Genomic DNA, 26604 nt, shown 5'->3' with positions numbered 1-26604 from the left:
ATGCGGTTTAACTTTCATTTCTTGCATATCTAATAAATTTATAAGATTAGCTCTCGCTCCCATTGACTAATGTTTTATTAATCATTAGAGGAACTGACCAGTTATCTCTATGAACAATTGTATTTGCATTACGATTGCTGCAGATTTGCATCAAAGACTTTTCAGCTTGCATCACGTTAGAAAGCTTATCTTCACTAGATATAACATCCAGAAAAAAATGTGTCGTCCAAATTTATCTATTCAACCACATTATTTGATTTTTGTATTTCTGATTTTTTATTCGAAAAGCATTGTTTTGCAAAGTGAATTTAGCGCACACTTTTCCGAATGCTGGACATTGCCTTTGCTTGTTGCAGTATCGTTTGCACAAAATGGTGGTATCTTGTATTCATTTAAAATGGCCACCGCTGTTGAGACCACGCTTTGCTTTTGGGTGTGTCACAACATTGATGATGTCGGCTGCATCTCCGATTTTCGTGCCAAAATTTCTTAAGTTTAAGGTACTAATCTGCTGCCCAGCTAGCCCGCTGACATGGCAAATCTTAAAGGCTTCGTCACGATGGAGTTCATTCTCCCTCAACAATCTTTCGCAAACTTTGTCATTACGTATACCGAACACCATCTGATCTCAGATCATGGACGCTTGCAAAGTTACATGTTTGAGCCTTTAACCTCAAATCTGTTAGGAAGTGACGAACGATTCATCTGCTTGTTGTGCGCGTGTTCAAAAAATGTTTCGTTCAAACATTTTGTTCTTTTTAGGTCTACAGTGTCAATCAAATTTTTTTATGACTTTGTCAAAATTACTCTTACCAGTTTAGCTATCAAACTTGAAGGTATTAAAGATTTCTATCGCCTGTGGACCTGCCTGTGGAGCAGCAGAGCTGTCCTCCATTCATCAGGCTGTGCCTGAAGACCTAGAGCTGCCACATTGAATGTTAATTGCTGTTTAAAAGCGTGCCAATTCGCATCTACATTACCAGTAACTCAAAGCTGGTGTGGTGTCTTCAAACCTTCCATCATTGACTTCAATGACTAGTAGTGCGTTGAGCTATATTCTATCAATGCTCTTCGTGGTTAGTAGAAAAAAAAGTTCTCTCTTATTTGTTACCTTGGTCTTTGGTCTTTTAGATCTTTAGATCGCCAATCCTAGTACCATGTATGTTCTGGTGCATGGCCAGTCGGAATTTGGACGAGAGAACATGTAGTTCGTGACTAAGTGAATGTTTATTGATTAACAATAACGTGCGTCAGATAACAATACAAAAACTACTAAAACCACTAACTATTAAATCGCTATTATAAAATTATCTCAGAGCTATTACAAATGCGACTATCCACTACAATAACTATCTCCAAACTCCCCGAGGTACAGGTGTCACATGATTATTATTTATTGCCACCTTCTGGTTGGAGGTGGTATTTGCTAATATTTACATAACTGCTTGTGCACATTATCAAGATGACCTCCCCTTAACAAAACCATGCTGACTGTTCTTGATTAATCCCTCCCTCCCCAAATGCAGATTAATTCTGTCTCTCAGAATTGTTTCCAATAGTTTCCATACCACTGAGGTTAGACTGACTGGCCTGTAGTTTCCTGGTTAATTCCTTCCTCCTTTCTTGAATAATGGCACAACATCAGTTAGTCTCCAGTCTTCTGGCATCTTTCCAGTGGCCAGAGAGGAATTGAAAATTAATGCCAGCAGCCCTGCTATTTTCTCCCTGCCTCACTCAGCAGCCTGGAGTACATTTCATCTGGCCCTGGAGATTTATCTACTTTTACGCCTGACAGACCACTCAGAACCTCCTCTCTGTCTATGTTAATCTCTTTAACTTTATTACAGTCCTTCTCCCTGATTTTTATGCCCACACAGTTCCTCTCACTAGTGAACACTGACACAAAGTATTCATTTAGAACCCTACCTACATCCTCCGACTCCACCCACAGTGTGGTCCTTAATGCACACTACTCTTTCCCTCGTTATCCTTTTACCCTTAATGTCCTTGTAAAACAACTTACGATTTTCCATTTATTTTATCTGCAGTATCATTTCATGTCCTGTTTGTGCTCCCCTAATTTCCTTTTTAAGTTCCCTCTTGCATATTCTATATGTGTCCAGGGCTTCTGCTGTTTTGAGCCCTCGATATCTGCCTCTCTTTTTCTCTTTATCCAATGCTGTCTGTCTCTCGATATCCGGGGTTCACTGGATTTGTTGGTCCCACCCTTTATTATATTGGAACATGTTGGCACTGTACTCTCCCTATTTTCTTCTTGAATGCGTCCCACTGTTAATAAGACCATAAGAAATCGGAACACGAATTGGCCGTTTGGCCCCTCGGGCCTGCTCCGCCATTGAACAGGATGATGTTGATCTGACATCTCTCATGTCCATTTCCTGCCCTTTCCTCATAACCCTTGATTCCCGTACTGATCAAGAATCTATCTATCTCAGCCTTAAACATACTTTTCAAAGGAAAGATTTGCTCCAATCTGAAGTATAGCTTTACGCCTTTATTGCACAAATCTAAAACACAAATGGAAAATGCAAATTCAATGTTTCATTTATGTATATCATCATGAGTGGGTGTTTTCAAATTAAGTTTCAAACATTCGGTAAATCTAAGAATGAAAAATGTGAACAAAATATTTGTCTTTTTACATGACGCTCAAAATTGTCCTGACAGCTTGATTAACTTAATTGAATTCTTACAAGAAACTGTATATAGGCAAAAGAAATCCAGTGCATTTCTTTCTTTCAAAAAATATTTTAAGAAGTAGCACTAACAGATTTGATGTTCAAATTAGGGTTTATGATAGTAGACTGAAAGAGCACAAAGAAAAGAATGGCCACAAAAAGTAGAAAGCAGAAGGTATGGTTAAATAGATGCGTGATGATTCAGCTTTACGTTCTCAGCATTTTTGTTTCATGCTCAAAGCAAAAAGCGCAGTTGCCACAAGTAAAACAACGATTTATGAACTGAATCCTACTAAAACTTAATAATCATAGAATCCCTATAGTGCAGAAGGAGGCCATTCGGCCCATCAGGTCTGCACCGGCCCTTGGAAAGATTCCCCTATTTAAGGCCATGCCTCCACTCCATCCCCGAAACTCAGTAACCACAACCAAACTGTTTGACACTAAGGGGCAATTTATCATGGCCAATCCACCTAATCTGCACATCTTGGGACTGTGGGAGGAAACCGGAGCACCCGGAGGAATCCCACGCAGACACGGGAAGAAAGTGCAAACTCCACAGTCAACCGAGGCCAGAATTGAACCCGGGTCCCTGGAGCTGTGAGGCAGCAGTGCTAACCACTGTGCCACCATAATGTGCAATGTATTATCAGCTGCACTCCATCAGTATAGAAAGAGGGAAGTAGAGTTAAAATTTCAGATCAATGACGTTTCAACAATTCTGAAATGTTAACCCTGCTTTTCTCCCCATTGATGCTGCGTGACCTGAGTATTTCCAGCACTTTCTTTTCTTTAAAAACGTAGCAGTGCTCTACAAAGATCAGTGAGAGTTAGTGTTGAGTCTACTTACCGTGGTCCATCCCCCCTCGATGTGATTTTTTTTATCCCAATAAAATCCAGGCACCTCGATGCCTCAGAGACTACGCAAAGGTCAGGATCACCCGACACTGTCAGGTGACACTGACCTTTGCGCGGTCTCGGAGGCATCGTGGTGCGTATTGGTTTCCTTGGTGACAGGGCCCTGTGCAGGGGCCCCACCCCCTCCGCCCCGCACACCAACAGCGCATGTGTAGCTGCCATGCATGCACTGTTAGTGTGCAGGGCGGAGAGGAGAGGGGACGGAGAGGAGAAGGGACGGAGAGGAGAGGGGGCGGTGAGGAGAGGGGGCGGTGAGGAGAGTGGGCGGTGAGTAGAGTGGGCGGTGAGGAGAGTGGGCGGTGAGGAGAGGGGGCGGTGAGGAGAGGGGGCGGTGAGGAGAGGGGGCGGTGAGGAGAGGGGGCGGTGAGGAGAGTGGGCGGTGAGGAGAGTGGGCGGTGAGGAGAGTGGGTGGTGAGGAGAGGGGGCGGTGAGGAGAGGGGGCGGTGAGGAGAGGGGGCGGAGCCTCTGCACGGGGCCCTGTCGCCAAGGAAACCAAATAACGCGTTTGAGGAAGTGGCTTGGAAATCAGCTTTCTCCTTATGCATATTTCAATGAGAAAAAGCAGACTTCCGTATTCGTGCTAGTTGGCAATTCTGTGTCCCGATCTCCTCCTGCATGGAAGAGTTCCAGCAAGCAGAGTTCTTCAGTGCAGGATACGGTACTAAGTGCAGCCTTGGTGGGGCGTTCCCCGCTGAGGCCCCGGATTACAACAGAGTCCCGTTCAATAGTGTGGTCTTTCTCGCCGCTGCGAGCGCCAGGAAACATCCGGTTAAACGTGCTCGATATGGGAATTTGTTGCAATTCAGTTAGATAGCGCCCAATATCTTTTCTTAAGTAAGGGGACCAAAACTGCTCCCAGTGCTCCAGATGTGGTTTCACCAGTACCTTGTACAGTTTCAGCATGATTTCCCTACTCTAATACTCCAGCCCCCTTGAAATAAAGGCCAACATTCCATTAGCCTCCATGATTACCTGCTGCACCTGTGTGGTAGCTTTCTGTGTTTCGTGAACAAGTACCTCCAAGTCCCTTTGTGTTGCAGATTTCTGCAGTTTTTCTCCATTTAAATAATACTGTTCTTTTGTTCTCCCTTCCAAAATTAACTTCACATTTTCCCACATTATACTCCATTTGCCAATTTTTTGCCCACTTATTTAACCTATCAACATCTCTTTGCAAACTGTCTGTATCCCTCTCAACTTGCCTTTCCACATATTTTTGTGTCTTTAAAAGATTTGGTTACAGTGTATTCGCTTCCTTCTTCCAAATTATTAATATATATTGTAAACAGTTGCGGTCCCAGCACCAATCCCTGTGGGACTCCACTGGTTACAGGTCTGTAATCTGGTTAGCACTGCTGCCTACGGCGCTGAGGACCCGGCTTCGAATCCGGGCCCTGGGTCACTGTCCGTGTGGAGTTTGCACATTCTCCCCGTGCCTGCGTGGGTTTCATCCCCACAACCCAAAGATGTGCAGGATAGGTGGATTGGCTGCACTAAATTGCCCCTTAATTGGAAAAAAACTATTGGGTACTCTAAATTTATTTTTAAAAAAGGTCTGTAATCTGTCACAGATTTACCTGAAAGTGCCTGCTCCCAGTCCACTCTGGCCAAACCATATCTGATATTACTGAAGTCGGCCTCTCCCCAGTTTAGAACTTTGATTACAGACCCATCCTTATCCTTTTCCATAACAATCTTGAATCCAATGGAGTTCTGGTCACTGTTTGAAAAATGCTCCCCCACTGATATTTCAACCACTTGCCTGGCTTTGTTACCTAAAATTAAGTTCTTGTAGGAACTTCTACGCACTGGCTTTAAAAGTTCTCCTGAATGCATTTTAAGAATGTTTTAAATGAGTCGACATATCCGAGCATACAGGCCCTCAATCAGATTGAAGACTCATCCTCAGGGTCCCCAAAACTAACTTTGTATACAAACACATCTCCCAGTTAGGGTGAAACTTTCTGGGCTCTTGTCGATAGTAGAAATCTATGATCAGTTATTAAACATTAGGAAAACAAGAACATTCCTCCAGAAATTTGAGTAATGAATGATTACTGGAATTCCTCATGGTCTGAGATGCTCCAACTGAATGATCTTTTCACCCTAAAAAAGGACAATCAACCATTGACGTGTCCTCAACATTGAAATTAGAATTTACAATTTGCAGCGTTCCTGGTTAAGGGAGATGGACAGGAATTGTCCTGAGATCAGCCCATTCCAGCTCCTGTGTCAGAAAGCCAGCACCTTCACACTGGGCGAGAGAAAGCCACAGCATCACCAGGCAGGGACTCGCCATGGAACCCAGAGCAAACCAATGCATCCAAAAATCATTACAATAGGAAATAAAATAGCACTAACCCGGACACTGCCACGACTCCCCACGGAGGTCCAGTCATCTTCATCAGATGCCTGCAAAGAAAACAAGAGTGCGATTAAACAGATAGTATTCACTGGGCAAATGAGAAATAGAGGGGAGTAGAATGTAAGTGTGGGGAGATGGGGAGAGAGAGCGAGGACGAGACGGGGAGGAGAGAGTGAGATGGGTAGGAAAGAGAGCGCTGACGAGACGGGGGAGGAGAGAGCAAGATGGGAGGGAAGAGCAAGCGGGAGATGGGGGGGGGGGCGGAGGGCGAGCAGGAGGTGGGGGGAGAGCGAGCGCAGGGCAGGGAGAGCGAGCGCGTGATGCGGAGGGAGAATGAGCGAGGGACGGGGAGGGAGAGCGAGTGCGAGATAGGGGAGGGAGAGCGAGCGCGAGATAGGGGAGGGAGAGCGAGCACGAGATAGGGGAGGGAGAGCGAGCGCGAGATAGGGGGAGGGAGAGCGAGCGCGAGATAGGGGAGGGAGAGCGAGCACGAGACGGGGAGAGCACGCACTAGAGCGGGAGAGAAAGCGAGCGCAAGAGGGGAAAAGAGCGAGCGCGAGACAGGGAGATAGAGCGAGACGGGGAGAGAGAGCGAAGTGAGACAGCGAGCGCGAGACAGGGAGACAGCGAGCGCGGGACAGGGAGAGAGCGAGCGTGAGACGGAGAGAGAGCGAGTGTGAGACGGAACAGAGAGAGTGTGAGACGGGAACAGAGTGAGTGTGAGATGGGAGAGAGCGAATGTGAGACGGGGAGAGGGCAAGCGTCAGACGGGAGGGAGAGCAAGCGTGAGACAGGGAGAGAGAGCGAGTGTGAGACGGGAGAGCGAATGTGAGACGGAGCGAGAGAGAGTGTGAGACGGGGGAGAGAGCGAGCGCGAGACAGGGAGCGAGAGAGCGAGCGTGAGATGGGAGAGAGCGAGATAGGGGAAGGGTGAGCGAGCACGTGACGGGGAAGAGAGCGAGTGCAAGTCAGGGCGCGAGAGACAGATCTATAGTATTTTTAAGTATTGAAATATCTCAAAGTGCTTCATAGGAGTTTTAGAAAACAAAGTTTGGCACCGAACCACAAAAAAATATAGTAGGTCAGAGGACCAAATGCTTGGTCAAAGAGATAGGTGTTCAGAAGTGTCTTAAAGGAGAAATGTGAGGCGGAGAGGTGTGTGGAGGAAGTTCCAGAACTTGGGGCCGAGGCAAACCAATGCACAGCTCCCAATAACGGCGCGATTAAAATCAGGGATTTTAATAGGCTGGAGGATTGCAGATTTCTCAGAAGGTTGGAGGGGATTACAGAAATAGGGAAGGGCAAGGCCATGGAGAGATTTGAAAGCAAGATGAGTTATTTGAAATTGAGGCATTTCTTAACATGGAGTCAATGTAGCTTCATGAGCACTGGGGTGATCGGTGAATACGATTTGGTTAAATCAAGCCATAGGTAGCAGAGTTTGGGTGACCTCAAATTTATGTGGGAGTGAGGGTGTCTGGGGGGTGCTGTGTAGCAAGTGTGAGACCAGGCAGGACTATGTTGGAATAGTCAAGTCTAGAGATAATGAAGGTATGAATGGGATTTTCAGCAGGTAAACTGAAACAGATGCTAAGTTCGGCCATATTACAAAGCTGGAAATAATGGTGCCCAGCTCCACTCCTAGCTCCTCTTCCCACTTCACCTCTCTGATAGGGGCCCCTTCCCACTCTAACAATTCACTGTATATCTCCGAAACCGTCCCACCTCCAACCTCTGTTTTTGACAGCACTTTATTCTGTAGTCTCCTCAGGGGGAGGCGAGGAAAGCGTGGGACCTGCCTCAGTACAAAGTCCCGCACTTGAAGGTACCGAAACCAGTTCCCACCCGGCAATTCAAACTCCTCCTCTAATGTCTCCAAAGTCGGAAAGCCATCCTGGATGAATAGATCCCCAAATCTCTCAATCCCAGCCCGCTGCCATACCTTAAAGCCCCCATCCAGCCCCCCCGCCGGGACAAACTAGTGATTGTCACAGACTGGTGACCACACTGACGCCCCCTCCAGTCTCATATGCTGCCTCCATTGCCCCCACACCCTTAGGGCTGCCACCACCACCGGACTTGTAGAGTACAGAGCCGGCGAGAATGGCAGGGGCGCCGTTAGTAAAGCCTCCAAACTCGTATCCTTGCAGGATGCTGCTTCCACTCGCTCCCAGGCCGACCCCTCCCCCACCATCCACTTCCTGACCATCAATATGTTGGCCGCCCAGTAATAATTAATAAAGCTCGGGAGAGCCAAGCCCCCTTCTCCGTGGGTCCGTTCCAGGAGTGCCCTCCTTACCCTAGGGGTTTTACCCGCCCATATAAACCTCAATATCGCCGCATTCATACTTCTGAAAAAAGCCTTTGGGACAAAAATCGTGAGACACTGAAAAAAGAAAAGCAGTCTCGGAAGGACCGTCATCTTCACCGTCTGCACCCTCCCCGCCATCGTCAGTAGGAGCATGTCCCATCTAGGGAAATCCCTTCTCATGTGATGCAATTCTTTGCCCAAATTTAACTTGGAAGCTGCCCCCAACCCTTGGCCACTTGAATCCCCAGATACCTAAAACTCCTCCCAATCACTTTAAAAGGTAGCTCCTTCAGTCTCCTTTCTTGCCCCCGTGCCTGGATCACGAACATCTCGCTCTTTCCCATATTTAACTTATAGCCTGAAAATCGCCCAAATTCTCCTAATACCTCCATGATTTCGGCCATCACCCCCCACCGGGTCTGTGAAATAGAACAGCAAGTCGTCTGCATAGAGAGAGACCCTGTGTTCCACCCCCACCCCCCCTCCCCTCACTATACCCCGCCAGGCATTCGCTGCTCTCAGGGCCACTGCTAAGGGTTCTATGGACGGGGCAAACAGTAATAGGGAGAGCGGGCATCCCTGCCTTGTCCCCCAACATAGACTAAAGTATTCCGACGGACCTCGGTTAGTTTTTTCGTTTGCAACCGGGGCCCGGTACAATAACTGGACCCACTCCACAAATCCCTGCCCAAACCAAAACCTGCCAAAAATATCGCATAGATACTTCCAATCCACCCGGTTGAAAGCCTTCTCCGCGTCCATGGCGACTACCACCTCAGCCTCGCGCCCCTCCGCTGGCATCATAATAACATTAAGAAGCCGTCTAATGTTGGATGTCAGGTGCCTGCCCTTTACAAATCCCGTCTGATCCTCCCCAATTATCGCCGGGACACAATCCTCTATTCGAGTGGCCAGGATCTTTGCCAATAATTTGGCATCTACATTCAAGAGGGAAATTGGCCTGTACAATCCACAGCTCTCCGGATCCTTGTCTCATAGATTTCATTGAATTTAAAGTGCAGAAGGAGGCCATTCGGCCCATCGAGTCTGCACCGGCTCTTTGAAAGAGCACCCTACCCAAGCCCACACCTCCACCCTATCCCCATAACCCAGTAACCCCACCCAACACTAAAGGCAATTTTGGACACGAAGGGCAATTTAGTATTGACCAATTCACCAAACATGCACATCTTTGGACTGTGGGAGGAAACCGGAGCACTCGGAGGAAACCCACGCGCACACGGGGAGAACGTGCAGACTCCGCACAGACAGTGACCCAGCCGGGAATCGAACCTGGGAACCTGGAGCTGTGAAGCAATTGTGCTAACCGCCATGCTACTGTGCTGCCCTATCGCTTCAAGATGAGAGAATTTGATGCCTGTGAGAGCGTTGGGGGGGGAGTACTCCCAGCTCCTTGGACTCATTAAAAGCCTTAAACAGGAGCGGCCCCAGTAACGCAGAGAACGTCTTATAAAATTCCACTGAGAATCCGTCAGGTCCCGGGGCTTTACCCCATTGTATCGCCCCCAATCCATCTATCACCTCCCCAAGCCCAATCGGGCCCCCCAGGGCCTCCACCAACTCCTCATTTACCTTCGGGAACTCTAGCCTCCCCAGGAATTGATGCATGCCCTCCCCCCCAACCGGGGGTTCCGACTCGTATAGCTGGCTATAAAATTCCCGGAACACTTCATTCACATCCCCCAGGTCCGTCACTATCTTCCCTCTCATATCCCCCAGGGCCTCCACCAACTCCTTATTTACCTTCGGGAAGTCTAGCCTCCCCAGGAATTGATTCATGCCCTCCCCCCCAACCGGGGGTTCCGACTCTTATAGCTGGCTATAAAATTCCCGGAACACTTCATTCACATCCCCGGGTCCGTCACTATCTTCCCTCTCATATCCTTTATTTTCCCTATTTCTCTCACCGCCTCCTATTTCCTCAGCTGATGCGCCAGCATCCTGCTAGCTTTCTCCCCATGTTCATATATTGGCCCTTTTTCCCTCCTCAGCTGACCCTCTGCCTTACCTGTGGAAAGGAGCCCAAATTCCATTTGGAGTCTCTGACGCTCCTTCAGGAGCTCCTCATTTGGAGACTCCGAATATCTCCTGTCCACCTGTAAGATTTCTCCAACCAACCTGTCCAGCTCCGACCGCTCAGTTTTATCCCTGTGGGCTCGAATCGAAATACATTCCACTCTAATAACCGCTTTCAGTGCCTCCCAGACCACCCCAGCCGCAATCTCTCCCGTGTCACTGATCTTTATGTACTCCCGAATGGCGACTCTCAGTCGCTCACATATCTCCTCATCCGCTAACAGCCCTGTATCTAGTCTCCACTGTGGGCGCTGGGGCATTCCCGTGCCTGCCCTTAGGTCTGTCCAGTGTGGTGCGTGATCTGAAACCACAATTGCTGAGTACTCGGTGTCCTCAATCTCTGCTAACAGTGTTTTATCTAGCACAAAGAAATCTATCCTGGAGTACGCCTTATGTACATGGGAGTAGAATGAATATTCCCTGCTCCTTGGTCTCTCAAATCTCCACGGATCTACCCGTCCCATGCGCTCCATGAACCCCCACAGTTCCTTTGCTATTGCAGATAGTTTCCCCGACCTAGCACTCGACCGGTCCAATCTCAGGTCCAGGACCATATTAAAGTCACCACCCAAGATCAGCCGGTGCGAATCAAGGTCTGGGATATTTCCCAGCACCTTCCTGACAAATGTGACATCATCCCAGTTTGGGGCATATATATTCACCAGCACCACTGCCATTCCCTCTAGCTTCCCGCTAACCATAACAAATCTGCCTCCCGGGTCTGCCTCTATCTTCCCCACCTCGAATGTCACCCTTTTGTTAATCAGGATAGCCACCCCCCTTGTTTTAAAGTCCAGTCCTGAATGAAACTCTTGCCCGACCCATCCCACGAGCATTCTATGTAACCAATCTGGTCGGGGGGGGGGGGGGGGGGGGGGGGGCCTTGTCCCCCTCCCCTGTCGATTAGCCATGACCTTTCCTAGGCCAGTTCCTCACCTCATTTGATCCGCCCCATGGTGGCGACCGCCATCTGATCTTCATCTCCAGTCTCCTAGCTGTCCCTTACCCATCAGCAGCATCCCCCTTCCCCCACCCCCCCCACACCCCCCACCCCCACTTCGTGGAATCGTCATTTTTGACACACTGATGCAGTATGTAATTGAGCCAAGAGAAACTGCTTTCCTAGTACAGGGGCAACTACTCTTGCTCCCCAAAGTATGATGTCTTCACAACTTGATTTGTCTTTTCGAATACAATATGGCTTCATCTCTTCAGTCAGGACGGCACGGTGGCACAGTGCTTAGCACTGTTACCTCACAGTGCCAGGGTCCCCAGTTTGATTTCTGCCTTAGGGACTGTCTGAGTGGAGTTTGTGCGTTCTCCCCGTGTCTGCGTGGGTTTCCTCTGGATGCTCCAGTTTCCCCCCACCGTCCAAAGATGTGCAGATTAGGTGAATTGGCCATGATTAATGCAGGGAGTTACGGGGATAGGGCAGGGGGGTGGGCCTAGGCAGAATGCTCATTTGGACGATCAATTCAGACTCAATGGGCCAAATGGCCTCCTTCTGCATTGTCGGGATTCTTTGGACACTGGCTCATTTGTCCATCCTGTTAATATTCTGTGCTTCACTTTGGACAATAGTTGGGCTCTGCTGGTCCAATACTTGCTTTGCTGTGCCAAAACTGGCAATATATCCAAGACATTTATCACCATCACAATTTCCTGTGGCACTGGGGGGGTGATGCTCCACTCTCAGACAGTGGTAGGCAACTCAGTGCTTCCACATTTGATATCTGCGTTCCAGGTTAGTGTTGGAATGTATTCATGTGCACTGATAAGACTAATGCCAAAGCTGAATCCTTGCTGATGTGATCGGCAGAATAGCTCAGTCTTCCTTCCCAAAAGTAGTTTGTGGCCCATTACAAAGTTAAATGCCTTCAGTGCGCATACTAGTGGAATTGCTTTACTCCATACACGACAGCCAACCCTTCTTTTTCAATCTGAGAATAGCCTATCTCGGCCTCTGAGAGGGTTCTGGAAACGTCCTATAGGTTTTTCAGATTCATTATCCATTATATGAGACAAATCTGCACCAACGCCATAAGGAGAGGCATCACAATTTAACACCAATTTTCTGGACGGGTTGAAGTGCACCGATAACTAAGGCAAATATATTTACTGCTTTACCTTTGTTGTAAGCTTCTCCTTGGGACATCCTTCAAAACCGATGCTGGTGCTTCTTCAGTAACACATGTATGCGGGCCAACAATGTTGACAAATTCAGCAGAAAACACTCATTAAAATTCACCATTCATAAGAAGGACTTGAGCTCAGATGTGTTTTTGGGTGCCTCCTTAATTGCTCTGACCTTGTCTTCGATGAAGTGCAACCCATGTGCATCTACCCAGTAACCCAGGTAAGCCACTCCATTTCTTCTTCTTCATGCAAACCCCAGCCTCTTGAAAACTTCTTAGCACCTAGTTAGCTAGGTGCTTGGCTTCTGTCAATCCCACTATCAATATATCATCCAGGTATACTGTTACACATGGCAATACTTGCAAAAAACTTTCCATCGTTCTCTGGAATATGTCACAAGCTGACGACACACCGAAAAGCAGGCGTGTACACTGAAATGTGTGTGTTAATTGTAACATAACTTCAGGAAGCATCATCCAACAGATAAGCATGGTTCATGTCTAACTTCGTATAAGCTTGGCCTCCTGCCAGTTTTGCAACAAATCTTCTATCTTTGGAATGGGGTACTTGTCTAGTTTGCCAAGCTGATTCACTGTCAATTGTAGTCACCACAGATGTGGACAATCTGGTTTTATCTGGATCAATGTGCATCTTCGCCTACAGGCCCTGAATTTTCTCTAGCTCATTGCAAAATGCATCTTCATACTTCTTTATTAATTCTAGCAGTCACCTTCTTTTATTTGAAAAATTTCTGTCCAATTTAATTTAATTTCTTTGTGCCAGATACGGCCCAGCAGACTTCGCCTTCGGCCTGATACAACTTTTAGTGGGAGTTGGGCAAATTGCTTCTCATATCTCACTAGTACTGTGCCAGTACCCATGACCTCGATGGCCTCTCCCACCTAGGTCGCCAATTTTGCTGATGTACTCCTTAAATCCAAAGGCTGAACCACTTCCCGCAAGTACCTGTATGTGTTTTTCCCTATTATGATAGCGGCGCTCCAGTGTCTACTTCCAACTCTTAACGGTTTACCATGAACCAAAAGCACCACTGTGATGGGGATTACCTTGCCCACTTTCACGTTTCATTATTCAGTGAATGAACACTCAAATAAGTTGCAGAGAAATCTTCTACACTGTGTACTTGAGATGTGCTACTGCCTTTAGCGCTGAGCAGGCTTGGCTTGCTCTTGCATAGTGACCCTCCCTCTGGCATGAATAGCATTCTGCTTCCTTAAATCTGCAAGTTTCTGGGGAGTGATTAGCCCCACAACGGTAACACTCTGCTTCATTCCTTGGTGGTGCATTCACTTGCCAAAATCTTCTGACGCTGCTGGCTGCTACTTTTGCTTCCGGTTTAAAACTAGTGTCTTCACTTCAGTTGCCACTGCTGACTGCAGCTACCCACCCTAACTGATAAAACGCGCCACCATTTTGGGTGCTCTGAAGCTCCTGTGCGCCCTTCTCAGTGCTCTTCGCCACTAGCACTATCTCCAGCGCCTTTTTTAAATTAATATCTGTCTCCGTTAACAGTTTTCTCTCAATAGCCTCATTATTGACCCCACAAACTAAGTGACCCCACAACATATCGTTCAGGACGACCCTGAAGTCACAGTGCGAAGAAATTTCTCTTACCTTCATAATGTAAGTTGCAGTGGTCTCTCCTGGGATTCTCCCCATAGAATTAAACTTAATACACTGCAGGATAACGGAGGGCGTTGGATTGACAGTTCGCCTACACCAAATCCACTATCTCCCTGAATGACCTGGAATCGGGCGCATTCAGGGACGTAAGGCTGCAGATTAGTCTGTAGGACTGGGTCCCACATGGTTTCAAAGGATTATCTTCTTCTTCGCCATCTCCTCTATTCCATTGGCCTTAAAATAATAACCTAAACATTCTATATACTGTATCCAATCCTCAGCAGAGGCATCAAAGGGATCTAATTGACTGAATAGAGGCATTTTTCCTGGAGTACACTCCTGTTTTGCAACCTGACTTTAACCTCAACGGGTTCTGTACTCACAGTCTTGGGACCAAACATCCTCGGTTTTATCCTCATCACCAAGACAATACCTTTGAACAACTAATATTTATTTACAGCATACTATCTTAGAGTCTTACAGCTCTGAAATCAATCTGAGGAAAAAGCCCGCGCTTGCGAGGGTGAACCCCCATCCTGGTCCCCGATTGTTTTTATCCTGATCATGTGACTCTATCAGCTGATGGCTCCTTAAAGGGGCCAGACACACAGTGGGGATATACAGTCTGATTAAATATCACTCAAAGGTTGCAAACAGCTTGTGTAAGTCGCATCCAATTACCAGGGAGAGGCATGGATTAAAAAGCAGGGGAATAGAGTCTGGAGTGGGGACCAAAAACAATTACCTCAGTCTTCCCGATATTTAATTGGAGGAAATTTCTACTTATTAAGTTCTGGAGTCAGACAAGCAGTTTGATAATTTAACAACGGGAGAGGAGTGGAGATGGGGTGTTGGCAATATACATCTAAAAACTAAGACCGTACTTTCTGAGGGTCAAAATGGAGATGGGAAATAGGAGGCGGTCAAGGATCAATCTTTGGGGGACACCAGAGGTAATGGTGTGGGAGTGGGAAGAGAGGCCACTGAAGGTGGTAATCTGGTTATGGTTACCTAGTGAGACCAGACCCAGCCAGCAGGACATCAGAGGAGAGTCATTGGAGAATGATCATGTTCTCAAACAGGTCAAAGGTTGCAGGCAGGGCAGGAAGGCTGGAGGAGGAAGGTTTATCTTTGTCACAGGAAGATACATAGGAAGTGGAGAGCGTGACAGACAGAGGAGAGAGATGAGCAAGAGATAGGCGAGCAAGAGATAGGCAATGGAAGAACAATAGGGCTGAAACTTGTACAAACAGAGAGAGATGATACAAACCGAAGTGTGTCTTCTGAATCTGCGAGAGTATTTCTCACTGTCTTCCTGCAGAGCCAGGAGCAGAACAAAAGAGGCAGGAGTTTGTGAACAGTTCAAAGAGAGATACAGAAACATTCAGAAAGATTTCACAAGCTGAAGGCAGCAAAGGATCATAGTTTGTGAATTACACACACAACCCAAAATGTGAAACAGTGGTCCCCAAATCCTGGCCGGATCAAGGGTAGGAGGAGGGTGAGTGGTGAGAGGGAGGATTCATCCATTACCCGTGACAGGAAATTTAATAATAATCACTTATTGTCACAAGCAGGCTTCAATGAAGTTACTGTGAAAAGCCCCTAGTTGCCACATTCCGGCGCCTGTTCGAGGAGGCCGGTGCGGGGCGTATGTGGGGAGTAACTCAGAATCCACACAAATTGTAGTCTTTTTATGATCAATGTGGATCAGCGAGTGGAGCAAGTCCTTGCCTTATTCCTCATGTCAAAGGACAGGCCATGGAAGCTGAAGGAGGTGGGGGGGGTGTCTCCTCCACTGTTTTTGACACTCCGTGGAGCCAGATGTTAGTAACCCTAAAGCTTCAGCAAGAATGCATAATGGGAGCTACTCTGAGAGGCCTGAGACCAGAAGAGGACATTTTCCTTTTGTTTATGATATTCTCTGCAGGGTCCAGCTAGCAGCCCATCATTTAAAATAAATGCAATGTTTTCCGCTTGGAGCTAGAACACCAAATGGAGTGGACACCAAGAAATTCCAGGCTCAATGTGTACACAGAGGTACGCAAAGGTATAGTGGGTACACAGAGGTACATGGCGGTAAAGTGCATATGTAGTAGTATATGAAAGTACAGTGTGTACACAGAAATACATGAAGGTACAGAATGTACATTGAGATATGTGAAGGTACAGTGCGTATATAGATGTACATGGAAATACAGTGTGTACATAAAGGCATGTGAAGGCACACTGTACATTGTGGTCAATCATCAAAATAGGGTTAGGTCCAGCAAATACTTTCAATACTCACACAGTCTAACACCCACTGATAAGACAAGCTATTAACAGCAGTTAATTTAACCTCCCTTTTATTTCTGTCCAAATGAATCTTTAAGGAATAATCTGATCATCAGTGTGAAGGGTTTCAGTGCTGGGAATGAAACCTTTTAAAGTGAAGGTGGCAGTCACCAATATCAAACATTCCTAGGAGATATGCTGCATCGATTAGGTAAAGAGCAGTGCTCCCTCTCAACTCTTCCATTAAACATTCCAGGGAACGCAGTGCATCTCCATTGATAAAGCAAAGCTCAGAAAGCAGACTGCAGATCTGAATGAGGGGACTGACTGGAGGGAATGCATGGCCTCCTTCTGCCCCTACACTTCATTCCAATAAGTGTCTCCATCTCAACCCTTCCCACACCAGCCCCATCGGCCTCTCTCCATGTCCGATCACAAGGTCAGTGCTGAATGATTTTTTAAAAGAAATTTAAAGTACCCAATTCTTTTTTTCCAATTAAAGGGCAATTTAGCATGGCCTATCCACCTAGCCTGCACATCTTTGGGTTGTGGGGGTGAGACCCACTCAAACACGGGGAGAATGTGCAAACTACACACGGAGAGTGACCTGGAGCTGGGTCAGTGCTGAATGATGCATTGATTTGCATTTTGATGGCTGCCAAACCTGTTTCCCATTGACCCCTTGTAGCCACCAGCCATAGGTCCTCCATAGCCCCAGCCAGGGCTGTATTTTAACTCAGAGGGGGAAGACTTTGGATAAGCCCTCCCCTCCCACTCTTCTCACCCTCACCTTCCCAACCAAAAGTACTTTGGGAGCAAAGATGGGGAAACAGTCTTTCCAATCAGGAAATGGAGAATTACATTGGCCTTCTGGATAGAAAGGGAACTTCGACAACCCAGGCAGCACCTCATGGGTTCAAAGTATAACAGACATGAAAACCCGGCTGGCCTCATTGCTAATATCGAAGGTTACTTCCAAATGTGAGGGCTGGAAAATAAAATATTGTATAAATATTCTGATAGCTCAGACATTACCATCCACTGCTCGATATCTCCAAACTTTGTATCCAGCCCATAATATTTCTAAGAACAGAAAAGTAAGAGTTTAGGAGAGGGGGGGGGGGGGGAAGAGAAATGCAGGGAAATGTAAACAAGGAGTAGGACAGATTGTGTTAAATATCGTGCAGTGTTTCAGAACCACATGCAGCAGCAAGGCACTAACCCCAGCCCCGTATGCAGTTGAATCACCATAACACACATTAGAGAGCTATATGAGAGACACACTAACATAGAGACAGACTCTCTCGAGACACACTAGCATAAAGACAGACTGTCTAGAGGTAAAGGACTGGATTTATTTTCAGGCATCGAGACCCCTATGTAAGGGCGGAGACGTACCCACACACCCACAAAGACATATCCATTGAGACGCAGACACACAGCCACAGAGACGTACCCACGGACACACATCCACAGAGGCGTACCCACAGAGATGCAGACACACACCTAAAGAGACGCAGTCACGAACCCACAGAGACACAGACACACACCCACACAGGCCAGCACAAACCCACAGAGACGTGCCCACAGAGGGGGCATGGCCACGCCAACAGGGACACAGATCCACACAGGACTGATACAGACTCCTCACAAACACTTGTACACATGGTTCACAGTGATACAGACACACACGCAAACATAGACACATTTATATCATTCCAGTGAAAGCTTGACGTGGGATTCATCAGTAAAACTAGAGCCAGGCCAGTCAGGAGTGATATTAGCAAACACATTTTCACACAAAGTGTGGTGGAAAGGTGGAACTTTCTCTCCCAAAATTCTGTGGAAGTTGGGAGTCAACTGGAGCTTTGACGACAGAGAACAATATTATTCTGTTTGATAAGAGTATTGAAATTATGGACCAAAGGCTGTAAACAAAGTTAAGATACAATAACAAAACAGGCTGGATGGGCTGAATGGCCTCCTTTTGTTCATGTGTCAGCATGCAGGCTTAGCTGGAATGGTTCTGGCCTATGTCAAGTTTGCTACATTGCCAACAAGGTAGCTGGGAGCAGAGAAGACACCACACAGCCAGGGTTCCTGCTGCTGAATGCAATGGGTAGACAATAAAGTGAACAGCCCGCTGGCACACACTGCTCTGTACTCGAGAAAAACAGGGAAAACAAAAGAAAATATGGGTTTAAGCCAATAGTCAGGCAAATACTATTTTCTACAACCCCTGCTGACTGGCCCTGCCTCCAAAGGAATGCCAACAAAAGGGACGGTGGAAGTGAAGTCATTGCATGCAGTCATCTCACCTTCTGCACCTGATAAATCTACCAAAAAGTGGAAGCAGGAAAGAAAATAGGAAATGGTAGAGGTTAAGCAGAATGAATATAGACTTAAGCATTGAAGAGTTTCAGCTCAGAAAAAGCTATAGGTCACAGATGTGAAGTTTGATGATAAATTTGGACCCAGTTTATAGTTTTGTACCTCTGACCTGGAAGACCCAGATAGCGGCAACACACTATGTAGCCCAAAGCCTAAGACCCAAACCTCAGTGCAAGATGCCGGAGCCTCCACTCTGGGCCTCCTGTAGTTCAGGCCAGGACAGTGGTGCTCAGACCTACGTCTCTTTCACTCACACTCAAAATAAAAGAAATTCAACTGAGGTCATCATGGCATCATGCCAAATGGACAGCTCAGCAGCTTGAAGAAAGGAATCCTGTGCAACTGAGAATAGAGGCCAACAAAATAATCTAATCACAATTAACCAGAGTGTCCGCACAGTTAGTTCAGGAGATTTGATAAATGAGACTTTGCTGAGTCAGTGTTCAAACCTCCTTCAATGACACTGAATCACACAAAGGCAAGTAGCTACGCAGCAGCCACTGTAACCTGGACACTGTGCAGCCAAAAGTTCAAGGGAAAACATTGCAATAAACAAGAATGACAGAGCGGAATGGAATGAAATTGATAAGAATGTGGGGAGCGATTGCACAAATGCAATACAGTCGGGATCCCGGCCCAGCACCCACAATGGGCCATGGACCTGTGTCCACGGGAAATTACAGCCAAGCATCTATGCAGATTATTGGATTGTTACTAGTTTTTTAAAAATGTATTTGTGGGATCGGGCACCACTAGTAAGACCGGCATTTATTACCTATTCTAGTTGCCGGGGTGAAGGCAGTGGTTGATCTTAAACTGTTGTAGTCAACATGGTGAAGCTCCTCCCATAATGCTGTTAAGAACTCAGGTTGAAAGGATTATTTATGAATGTTGCTTGATTTGCATTTCTTAATAACAGGAGATTTGATCTGATCAAAATGCTTAAAATATTAAAAGGAAAAGGATTTTATCCGGTTGATGCAGAGAAATTCTTTCCTCTGGTGTGGAAACCCAGAACAAACTTGGGTACCTCTAGAACTCTCATCCTCAAAAGGTTGTGGATGGTGAGGAAACTGGTGCTTTCAAGACTGAGATTTTTACATTTTTGTTAGATTAGGATATCAAGGGATAGAGAACAAGGCAGGAAAATGAAGTAATCTCAAGTGACTGAATGGATGACTTTGAGTCCAAATGATCCTCAATACAGAGTTCCAAGACTTTGGCCCAGTGATGATGAAGGTATGCCAAAGACAGGCCATCTGATGACTTGGAAGAACTTGTAGGTGATGATGTTAATGGTATGACAGTCCATATGGAGTTAGGGCCTCTTCACTTTAACACAACCGGGCTCAGCTGTGAGACTATATTCTGCCTCAAACCAGAAATACAAACTCCATAACTGATCACAACCAAGGCAATCAATCCTCAGCCGATTACAGAGCAGCAATGGAGGAAACATCAATAAAATCGATCCCTTGACCGAGCATTGCCAACATCTGCACAATTCCAACTCACCTCTTTCTGCTGCCTCTCCAGCTCCTTCATTCGGATCTCTCTCGCCTCCGCCCGTGCTGCCCGTTTTGCAGCCAATCTGGCCTCCGCCTGTCAAAGACAAAGAAAAAGAATGGGATGTCGGTTTCAATCAGACCTCACTGCACTGGACAGATCTGGACTAGCTCGTGGGACAAATCAATGCAAATAGCCATGAGAGAAATCTCACACAATGAGCAGAATCTTGTATGGGGCCAAGAGGGTCTCAACTGCCGGCTTTCAAACCTGCAAGTTTCCCGAAGGACCCCAGGAGCAAAAGTCATACTCATGAAGAGGCGTCAGTCAATCAGAGGCCACAGCTCTGTTGATAAGCAGAGAAACCGGGGAGACGGTAGTTGCTGCTGATACGACTTGCAACAGAGGCCTAGAATTGTCACAGATCCCAGGCCAGAAGTTTGTGATGGTGAGATGGAGGTTGTGGAGGAATGGGTTCAAAAGCATGGCAGAGGGGTGGCTCATCATGGGCACCCACTTCCCAACACATGCTCCCTGGGTTAGTATTTGACCCCCCCCCCCCCCCCAACCACCAAGAGCCTTCAAGTGATTCTGCATGAGTTTTTTTGTCATGCTTCCCGCATGGCAAGCTTGCCCCCACCCACCGTTCGGTTAATACCAGCTGCAGTGGAATCAGACACTTAAGTGGGCATTAATTGGCAAAGGGGTGGAAAGATCATCATGAGCCTTGCAGTCAATGGACTTAATCGGAACCCTAGCGCCTAATTAAATGCCATTCCGCCCCCCCCCCCCCGGCTCCGCCACCATACTTCACTAGGCCCCCCCCCCCACCAACACAACGCCCGCCGCCAAACCTCACGGGGGGTGGGGGGGGGTGGATGGAGGACAAAATTCCACCAATACAATTAATCATCTCATCAGCACCCACTCCCAATAACACATTGGCCCCTAAAGTGTTATCGTGACAGATTTGTACTCACCATACAATCATGTTTACTATATACAACAGATTTCACATATCCTGAGACTATGAAAGATACCAAACAAATACAAGTTCAGTCTTTTTCTTTTCTTCTTTCCACCCCTGTGAACAGTCCAGATCACCACTCCAACTGGGGCCAAGGGACTAAAGAAAGGCTCCAATGCTGGGCCCACAGCCCAGTGTAAAATAAACTATTTGGGATCATTGTCAGTCCTGTCATCACCTATTTATTCGGTAATCATCAACGTCTCAACACTCCCTACGTTAAATTACAACAGCTGGCAGTTTACACCTTGGTCATGATTTTGGGGAAAAGAGTCAGAGTCATAGAGGTCTACAGCACAGAACAGGTCTATCGGCCCATCGCATCTGCGCCGGTCAAAAACAACCATCTAAGTACTCTAATCCTATTTCCCAGCACTTATCTCGTAACCTTGTATGCCTTGGCATTGCAAATACGCATCTAAATACTTCTTAAATGATATGAGGGTCTCTGCTTCCATCACCCTTTCAGGCAATGAATTCCAGACTCCCACCACCGTCTGGGTGTAAAAGTTTTCCTCACATCCCCTCTATACCTCCTGCTCCTTTCCTTGAATCTATGCCCCCGGTCACTGATCCCTGCGCCAAGGGGTAAAGTTTCTTCCTGTCTACTCTATCTATGCCTCTCATAATTTTACATATCTTAATCATGTCCACCCTCTGTCTCCTCTTCTCCAAGAAAAACAACCTCAGTCTATCCAATCTCTCTTCATAGCTAAAATTCTCCAGCCCAGACAACATACTGATAAATCTTCTCTGCACCCTTTCCAGTGCTATCACATCCCTCCCATAATATGGATTCCAGAACTGCACACAACACTCTAGCTGTGGCCTAACTAACGTTTTATACAGTTCCAGCATAACCTCCCTGCTCTTAAACTCTGTGCCTCGGCTAATAAAGGAAAGTATACCATATGTCTTCTTAACCACTGTATCCACCTGTTCTGCTACCTTCAGGGACCGGTGTACATGCACACCAAGATCCCGCTGATCCTTGGTGATTCCCAGCGTCCTGTCGTTTATCATGTATTCCCTTGTCTTGTTTGTCCTGCCCGAGTGCATCACCTCACACTTACCCAGATTGAATTCCATTTGCCACTGACCAGTCCGCCTATATCCTCCTGGACTCTAAGGCAATCCTCCTCACTATTTACCACCCCACCAATTTTCTGATCAACCCTCCTACATTCAAGTCTAAATCATTTACATAATTCACAAACAGCGAGGGTCCCACTGGACACAGGCTTTTCAAATAAAAAAGTTATTATTTTCAAGTTTGGGTAAGAAGATGTGAAAGGTGGGGCATGTGTGAACACAGTGCATAACATGGTCAAGCCCAACCATTATGTTTGGCCTGTGACCCAGTACTAACACAATAGAAGGACAGAATCACAAAATGATACAGATAATGGAGGCTATTTGGCCCACTGTTTCTGAGCCAGCTCTTTAGAGTTATCCAATTGGTTCCACTGTCCTTTTCATTTCCCATAGTCCTGCCATTTCTTCCTTTCATTCCCCAATCCTCATTTGAAAGTTACTGTGTAAACTGTTTCCACCGGCCTGTGAATTTCAGATCACAACAACATTCTGCAGAAAATGTTTTTTCCTCATGTTGCCTTCATTCTTCTGCTTATTTCCTTAAACTTGTGTTCTCTGGCTACCAACCTTTCAGTCTCAGGACACAACTCCTCCATAATTGCAAAATATACCAAAACACGTCTTGGTTTTGGAAACCTCGGACTGGATATTCACCCAGTCAGATTGACTCAGGAGCTCTTTAAAGCGGCGAGCGAATCCTGATTTAAAGATTCCCAACCCCATTGCTGGGCTGGGCTATTTTCAGGAGTGCCAATAAAGAGTGCAGGCTGCTTCATTACTGAAGCCTGTCCAACACTCAACAACCTTACCCGAGATAAGCAGGTCCTAATGCTCCCCAATTTTCATGAGTCGGTTCAGGTTTTAAAGAGTCATGTTTCATGGCTTCTTGGAGGCGTGAATCCTAGTCTGTATGAGGGAACCTTTTAAATGGCAAGTTCAGAAGTTCCCCAACACACCCCCATGCCAACTCTGCCTTTCCAGAGGCTCTCAGGCTCCTCATGTCGGGTTCTACCCTTCCACCAACCTTCTATGTTCCCTCATGCCCCTTCCATGCCCAGTGAACCACTGTACACTTTCAAGAACCAATAAATACCACAGTATAAAGTGATATATGTTTTTTTTTAAACGTTGAAAAGACTTCCGGTGGCGACTATGAGGGAGTAAGTCGTACATTTGGTGGCTCCCGCTCTGGCCGGACCTTTGGACCTTTCGCTCCGACTTTTTTGCATTTTTGAGCGCTGGCTTTGAAGGTGAAGTGAATCTGGCACTGGTTCCACACATTGGTGTATGGAACGAAGAACCCCAAGGGCTCAAAAAGGGACAAATAGGAAGACAAGCAAGGGCTGGGTGGAAGTTGCGTCAGAAGACAATATGGCTGATGTCCGAACCCCTGCTGTGACGGTCCAACCTTCAACGGAGGAGTTGATGCAGGTCATTCAAGAGGGCTTCGCTAGGCAGAAACGGGACTGTCTAGATCCGAAAAAGGAATCAATCGATCGGCTGGAGCACAGGCTGGATGCCAAGGACCTGACGATTCAGAAGCTGGAGAAAGCACTGGCGGACCAGGAGGTGGTGGAGCTGGAGGTGGGGATGCTGAAGGATCAGCAAAAAAGGCTGCTAGAGAAGGTAGAGGACCTGGAGAATAGAGCTCGCCGGCAGAACTTAAGAATTGTCGGTCTCCTGGAGGGGGCTGATGCTGGCGCGTTTGTGGCGAGTATGTTTCAGAAGCTTCTGGGGGAGGGGGCTTTTCCCCAACCGTTGGAGGTGGCTAGGGCGTACAGAGCGCTGGCGAAGAAGCCGCGGCCGGGGGACCCCCAAGGGCGATGGCGGTCCAGTTCCACAGGTTCCTGGACAAGGAGTGTGTTCTCCAGTGGGCCAAGCATACGCGGAGCTGCAAATGGGACAACAGCATTTTGCGTGTTTACCAGGATCTGAGCGTGGAGGTGGCCAGAAGGAGGGCAGGCTTTAATCAAGTTAAGGCGATCCCTGTTCAAGAAGCGGGTGAAATTTGGACTGCTATACCCGGCGCGTCTCTGGGTTATGCAACAGGTCCAGCACCATTATTTTGAGTCGCCTGAAGACGCGATGGACTTTGCCAAGAGGAAAGGGCTGGTGCTGAACTGAGAACTTTTTGTTTTAAATTGCAACTTTTTGAGGGATGTTTCTATATTTCTATTGTCGTTTCTCTTCTGTATTTGAGTTTGGTTGAAGAAGGGGGAAGTAAAAGTTATTCGGTTTCTGCAGGTTTTCGGTGTTTTGGTGGGGGTGGCTGGTGGGGCTTTTTACTTTGTATCACTTTGATTTACACTATTGTGGGGGTTTTTTGTGTGTTTTTCTTTGGGTTGTCTCTTATTTTAATTGGGCGATTGTTTGGGGTCGGTTTGATGAGGGAAGTGGTTTTGATGGGCAGGGGGGGGAGGGGAGTGAGGGAACAATAGGTGGGAGACTTCATGGCGCCGGAGGCGAGGGCCACCAGGCTAGCTGGGTGATCTAGTCTACGGAAGCAAAGTGGGGGGTGTGCATACAATTAGTCTATGGCAGGGGATAGGTTACAAAGTGTTGTTGCTGGGGGGGAGGGAGTTATTCTGCTGACGAGGGAGGGACTTAGGTTTCGGGACAAAGAGGAGGTCGGGGGTGGGGCTGCCATGAGGCGGGCCGATGGAGGAGCGGCGCATGGGCTGGTGGCGAACCCGGGAAAGGGGATGGTTGATCGGCGGAAGTGGGGGGGGGGGGGGCACCGTGCCCCCTAACTAGGCTGATCACCTGGAATGTTAGAGGGTTGAATGGGCCGGTCAAGAGGGCACGTGTGTTCACGCATCTGAGGCGGATGTGGTAATGTTGCAGGAGACACACCTGAAAGTGGCAGATCAAGTCAGGCTAAGGAAGGGTTGGGTCGGTCAGGTCTTTCACTCGGGGCTGGACACCAAGACCAGAGGGGTTGCGATTTTGATCAACAAGCGCCTGCAATTTCAGGTGAGCAGTATAGTCTTGGACGGGGGGGGGGGGGCGTTATGTCATGGTTAGCGGTAAGCTGGAGGGGAGGAAGGTAGTCTTGATTAATGTGTACGCGCCAAATTGGGATGACGTGGAATTTATAAAGAGGTTGCTGGGGAAGATATCTGACCTGGACTCGCACACGTTGGTTATGGGAGGGAATTTTAATACAATCATCGATCCCGGCCCGGCCTGGACCGGTCGTGTTCAAAAACGGGTAGGGTGCCAGCAATGGCAAAGGAACTGATAGGGCTCATGGAGCAGATGGGGGGGGTCGACCCTTGGAGGTTTAGGCAGCCGACGGGAAGGGAGTTTTCTTTTTATCCGCATGTTCACAAGGTTTATTCCCGGATAGACTTTTTCATTTTGAGCAGGGATTTACTGGCGGGGGTGGTGGACATGGGGTATTCGGCCATCTCTATTTCGGATCATGCCCCACACTGAGTGGAACTGCAGGTTAGTGAGGAGAGCTTCCAGCGCTCGCAATGGAGGTTAGAGGTAGGATTGCTGGCGGACAAGGCGGTATGCGAGAGGTTGAGGAAGTACATGCCGAACTACCTGCAGGTTAATGACACGGGGGAAGTCTCAGCAGCGGTGGTCTGGGAGGCACTGAAGGCAGTGGTGAGAGGGGAGCTGATTTCGATCCGGGCTCATAGGGACAGGACGGATAGGGCAGAAACGGACCGACTGGTAAAGGATATCTTGCAGATAGACGGGAGGTATGCGGTGACCCCGGGGGTGGAGGTCTTAAGGGAACGTCGGAGGCTGCAGGCGGAGTTTGGGGTGTTGTCCACAGGTAAGGCAATGGAGCAGCTTAGAAAGGCGAGGGGTGTGTTTTACGAACATGGGGAGAAGGCCAGCAGAATGTTTGCACAGCAGCTTAGGAAGAGGGAGGCGGCCAGGGAAATAGAGAGGGTGGTTGATGGGGATGGGAACTTGGTAGGGGAGTCGACAGGTCTAAACAGGGCATTCAGTGACTTTTATAGCAGGCTCTATTGCTTGGAACCCCCCCAAGGGGCTGGAGGGGATGAGACGCTTTTTGGACGGACTGACCTTCCCAAGAGTGGGTAGGGAGCTGGTAGATGGGCTGGGGGCCCCGATTAGGGCTGAAGAAATAGTTGAGGGCTTGAAGGCAATGCAGTCG

At 47.5% G+C, this 26604-nt stretch overlaps 1 protein-coding gene across 11 annotated transcripts in view; it reads right to left on the bottom strand.

Annotated features, from left to right (window-relative positions):
- LOC140395550 (uncharacterized) overlaps nucleotides 1-26604 on the bottom strand; it is a 242599-nt gene that overhangs the window by 109034 nt on the left and 106961 nt on the right. For 9 of the 11 annotated variants that reach the window (XM_072483476.1, XM_072483493.1, XM_072483527.1 and 6 more), the window contains exons 3-7: nucleotides 20354-20440; nucleotides 18766-18783; nucleotides 17483-17530; nucleotides 15441-15485; nucleotides 5979-6029 (exon numbers count right to left, since the gene is read on the bottom strand). In XM_072483476.1, the coding sequence (XP_072339577.1) occupies nucleotides 5979-6029; nucleotides 15441-15485; nucleotides 17483-17530; nucleotides 18766-18783; nucleotides 20354-20440 (249 nt within the window). The remainder of the gene's footprint in view (nucleotides 1-5978; nucleotides 6030-15440; nucleotides 15486-17482; nucleotides 17531-18765; nucleotides 18784-20353; nucleotides 20441-26604) is intronic. The other 2 variants (XM_072483500.1, XM_072483556.1) reach the window with 1 other exon arrangement.

The sequence above is a fragment of the Scyliorhinus torazame genome, chromosome 2 (genome assembly GCF_047496885.1).
Source record: "Scyliorhinus torazame isolate Kashiwa2021f chromosome 2, sScyTor2.1, whole genome shotgun sequence".
Classification (NCBI taxonomy): Eukaryota; Metazoa; Chordata; class Chondrichthyes; order Carcharhiniformes; family Scyliorhinidae; genus Scyliorhinus; species Scyliorhinus torazame.
The sequence above is the reverse complement of the archived record's forward strand: the minus strand, read 5'-3'. Positions and strand labels throughout refer to the sequence as shown.